At 37.4% G+C, this 3,892-nt stretch overlaps 1 protein-coding gene across 1 annotated transcript in view; it reads left to right on the top strand.

Annotated features, from left to right (window-relative positions):
- LOC107549685 (mannosyl-oligosaccharide 1,2-alpha-mannosidase IA-like) overlaps positions 1-3,892 on the top strand; it is a 37,401-nt gene that overhangs the window by 25,939 nt on the left and 7,570 nt on the right. The window contains exons 6-7 of the mRNA XM_016230860.1: positions 2,071-2,290; positions 3,437-3,609. Of these exons, the coding sequence (XP_016086346.1) occupies positions 2,071-2,290; positions 3,437-3,609 (393 nt within the window). The remainder of the gene's footprint in view (positions 1-2,070; positions 2,291-3,436; positions 3,610-3,892) is intronic.

Here is a 3,892-nt window from a genome sequence, read left to right as displayed (position 1 = left end):
GTGTTGGAGTTGTTGTTTTTAGTGTCTAACTGTAGGGAAGTAAAGGGTGTGTGTGTGTGTGTGTGTGTGTGTGTGTGTGTGTGTGTGTGTGTGTGTGTGTGTAAGCTGCCATCAGCGCCGTCCGTGAGAGCTTTGGAAAGCTGGTGCAGACTGATTGTTACAGACCACAAACTCAATCCTCACTTTCATTAGAGAGGACCATCACAACCTGCCTAAGATAATGCTGTCCCTCTGGCTGTCTGTCTGGGTGCCTCCCTGGAGTCACTCGAACACACACACACACACTTTGAACTCCAGGCCAATCATCCAGCTAAAGAAAAGTGCATTATGACGGTCACCTTCAGAGAACGGCCATTCTGTCCACCATTTTACCCAGGCATTCATTACCACTACAGAAAGCTCTTTTTCAGGCCTTTAACTCACTCGGTACCACCTGATTTCACCTAATTTATCTCACTAACCGTGGATAGGCTGCTCAATCACCTCCTTCCATCCACACCTCTCAGCTGTAGCATTCGATTATTTGCACCGTTGGGAAACATAAGGACGTTACGGCAGTGACTGTTGACGAATCGAGGCAGATTGAGTTCAGTTTGTTAGAGCAATGCTAAATACAAAAGTTTAAATTTTTGTTGCAAACATTGTTGGGGAAGTTGCTTTACAAGCTACAAACTGGCATTCAGGCAGTTGATTTCTTATATTATTTCCTATATTATGGTAAGCTTGAAAAAGTCTACCAATCCTCAATGTCATTTGGAAAAAAAATATTTTACATTTTAGAAATATTATTTAAATTATTTATAAATATGCATTATATAATCTACAATTATTTATATATAAGTAATGTATATGTCTTGGTACTGTAGTTCTTTGAATTAATTTTTTTATTATTTAATTTATTTTTAATTGATGTTTTATTATTTAATATACTGCTGTAGTAATTACTATATCTTTTCAGTTTTAATTTAGTTACAAAAATGATTTTTTTAATAGCTTTATTTTTAATTAACAATAACAGCACTGATTTAAATTTTTACTTACATTTTTGCTTTCATTACTTTTTTAGTTATACAATTTATTTGTATGCAAAAACTTTGAGGTGAATCTGGACATTTTCACTTAAAAAAAAAAATCTGGATTCAGAGACATTTTTAAGGTTATAAGGCTTAGGCTTGCCAAACCCACCTTACAATAGTGATGTATTTTTCCCTGTTCTATTGCAGGAGAGTAGTTACTCCAGTAGCTGTGGTCTACTTTGGTTTCATGTATCATTCTGCACTCTTTTTATTTTGGATAATAAAATAATTTGAACTCAAATCAATATTTTTATGTCCGTTGATATGTACATGGGCACAGTAGTAATACACAGGGTAATGCACTGTCTGTCATGATCGCAGTATAAACCCTTCAGAGTGATATAAGCTCCAGAATCGAATGCTTGAATCGGAGAGCACATTCTAGGAGATGTTTGATTATTTACTCATCTTACTCTGTAATGCAGTTACACAAAACAAGCATCTATGCCGCTACTTGTTACCATAATCACTACATCAGTACATTATTGTATTCAAGATACTGAAAAAAAGGATATGCTAGTTCTGTTGCTACTTTTAGTTTCTCCACAAAACTGGTGCCATATTTATGATGAAATAGAAGAACAAAGAGAGTGATGTAAGAAAAAAAGAGAGAGTCAAACGCTTTACTTATTCTTATTTTCCTTTGGTATCATGGTGATGAACATCTCCAGTTTTCCATTCAAATACACAGAGGCCTTTTTCCAGACAGATAAGAATCTAATTTTACCATGTGTGCGACGCTTCTGTAAATACAAAACGCTGGCACACAGCTGTGACCCTGATCTCTGCTATGATCTAACTTACTTCGGGCCAGGAACAGTTCGGATGATGCTTTTGAGAGAAAGAAATCACTCTGAAGCCTTGAATTGTCTCTCTTTGTGTTAGGCAAACAAGGACAAAGTTCCTTTTAACCCACACAGTATGAATAAGAAGAAATTGACATTAAAAACCAGTTAAAGTGATCTCTTGTTTTAATTTTTTGTTCTGCGTGCAGGCGATTGAGAAGAATTTGATCCGTAAGTCAAGCGGAGGGTTGACGTATATCGCTGAATGGAAAGGTGGACTCCTGGAGCATAAGATGGGTCACCTGACCTGCTTCGCCGGTGGTATGATCGCTTTAGGGGCGGACGGAGCCCCCGATGATAAGACGGGTCACCAGATGGAACTGGCGGCTGAGATCGCCCGCACATGTCACGAGTCTTACACCCGAACAAGTGAGTGGGAGAACTGCTTTGAAAATGTTGAAACAAAAACGTTAAACATTTACAGCAAAAAAGAAATAATGTTTTGTGGAAAGAAAAACAAGCCTATTTTTGTACCTTTTTTATTTTTCACCCCTTGCCCACCGATTCAGATATATAACATTTTTATTATTATTTGTATTATTGTGTAATTAAGTATTGTATTTCAGTTGAAAATTATTTACGGATTACATTTTTTTTAATGCAAATTGCTGTGCAACAGTAATGAAAATTACATTGAGATTGATGAGAATAACCAAAGTAAATCAAAAGCTCTTAAAGGTAACATAAAAATGATGCAGATATTTTGAGATGCATTACGGTAATGAAAACGAGATGTGTGTATTTATTTATTTATTTACTAATTGATTTATTCACAAGTAAACAGCTTATTTTTGTTCATTTATTCGTTTAACAGACACTTTTATGCAAAAAATACTTACAAAAAATTAGGAAAACAACAAGTGATTTATCATGAGGCAATAACACAATAAAATTCACATTTATTTACTTCTATAAACATTACAGTAGTGACATTTTTGTGGAAAAATGTGAAAGCAAAATAGTGTATGTAAGTATTAAATATTAAAAATATTAATTATGAAATGTTTGAATTATAGTTTTATACACTGTTTTTGCAGAACATTTTTGTGTTTGTCCAGCATGCCTTAAATACAGAGAATGTGATGCATTTTTCCACATCTGTGCTGTTTCCACATTTGTTGCTTTACTAGTCCAGTAGTTTGTTTTGCTGACTCTGTTCAGTGCTAGTATAATAGTCTCTAGTGAGAATTATAAAGTGCTCACCCATAAGTGAACTATCCTATCTATAATAGTCACATTGCCAATGTAGAGATTCCCTAAATTCATTGCTGTTAACCCTGAACACACACACACGCTCAAATCCCTTATTAAACACACACATACACAGTCATCGCCGGCCTGTTCATAATGCTTAGGTATTTTTAGCAGACACAGATTATCAGAGGTCCAGATTATGCCACAGCCCCTAATCCACATCCAAATACTGTTTCTCTTCATCTCAGGAACAGTGTAATCCCATAATCCATTGTCAACATGGACGTTTAAGCGATGAATTTGACAGCATGTGTGTTTCAGGTATGAAGCTGGGTCCCGAGGCCTTCCGTTTCGACGGCGGCGTAGAAGCCATCGCCACACGGCAAAACGAGAAGTACTTCATCCTGAGGCCGGAGGTCATTGAGACATACATGTACATGTGGAGGTTCACCCACGACCCCAAATACAGACAGTGGGGCTGGGAGGCGGTGCAGGTGAGAACTGTCGCGTGGCTTTCACACATCACTTATTACGTAACGCCACCAGTATGTGACTGGTAAACACGTCGCCACTTTAGGCTCAGGATGTAGGCCAGACTGTGAGTCACAGCTAGGCTTTGTCATGCCCTCAGACGCTCGCTGCACTTGAGCACAGCAGGATTAGAGACAGTGGAGACTGCCAGGATCTCACAGCCTTGTAATTGTATCATAATGACTTCAGATTGCCATTGTGATGTGTCTATCCCTTCAGGCGATACATCACATCTCTTCCACCCTC

The sequence above is a fragment of the Sinocyclocheilus grahami genome, unplaced genomic scaffold (genome assembly GCF_001515645.1).
Source record: "Sinocyclocheilus grahami isolate Dianchi unplaced genomic scaffold, SAMN03320097.WGS_v1.1 scaffold378.1, whole genome shotgun sequence".
In the NCBI taxonomy this organism is placed as follows: Eukaryota; Metazoa; Chordata; class Actinopteri; order Cypriniformes; family Cyprinidae; genus Sinocyclocheilus; species Sinocyclocheilus grahami.
Note: the sequence above shows the minus strand (reverse complement) of the source record. Positions and strands in the feature narration are given on the sequence as shown.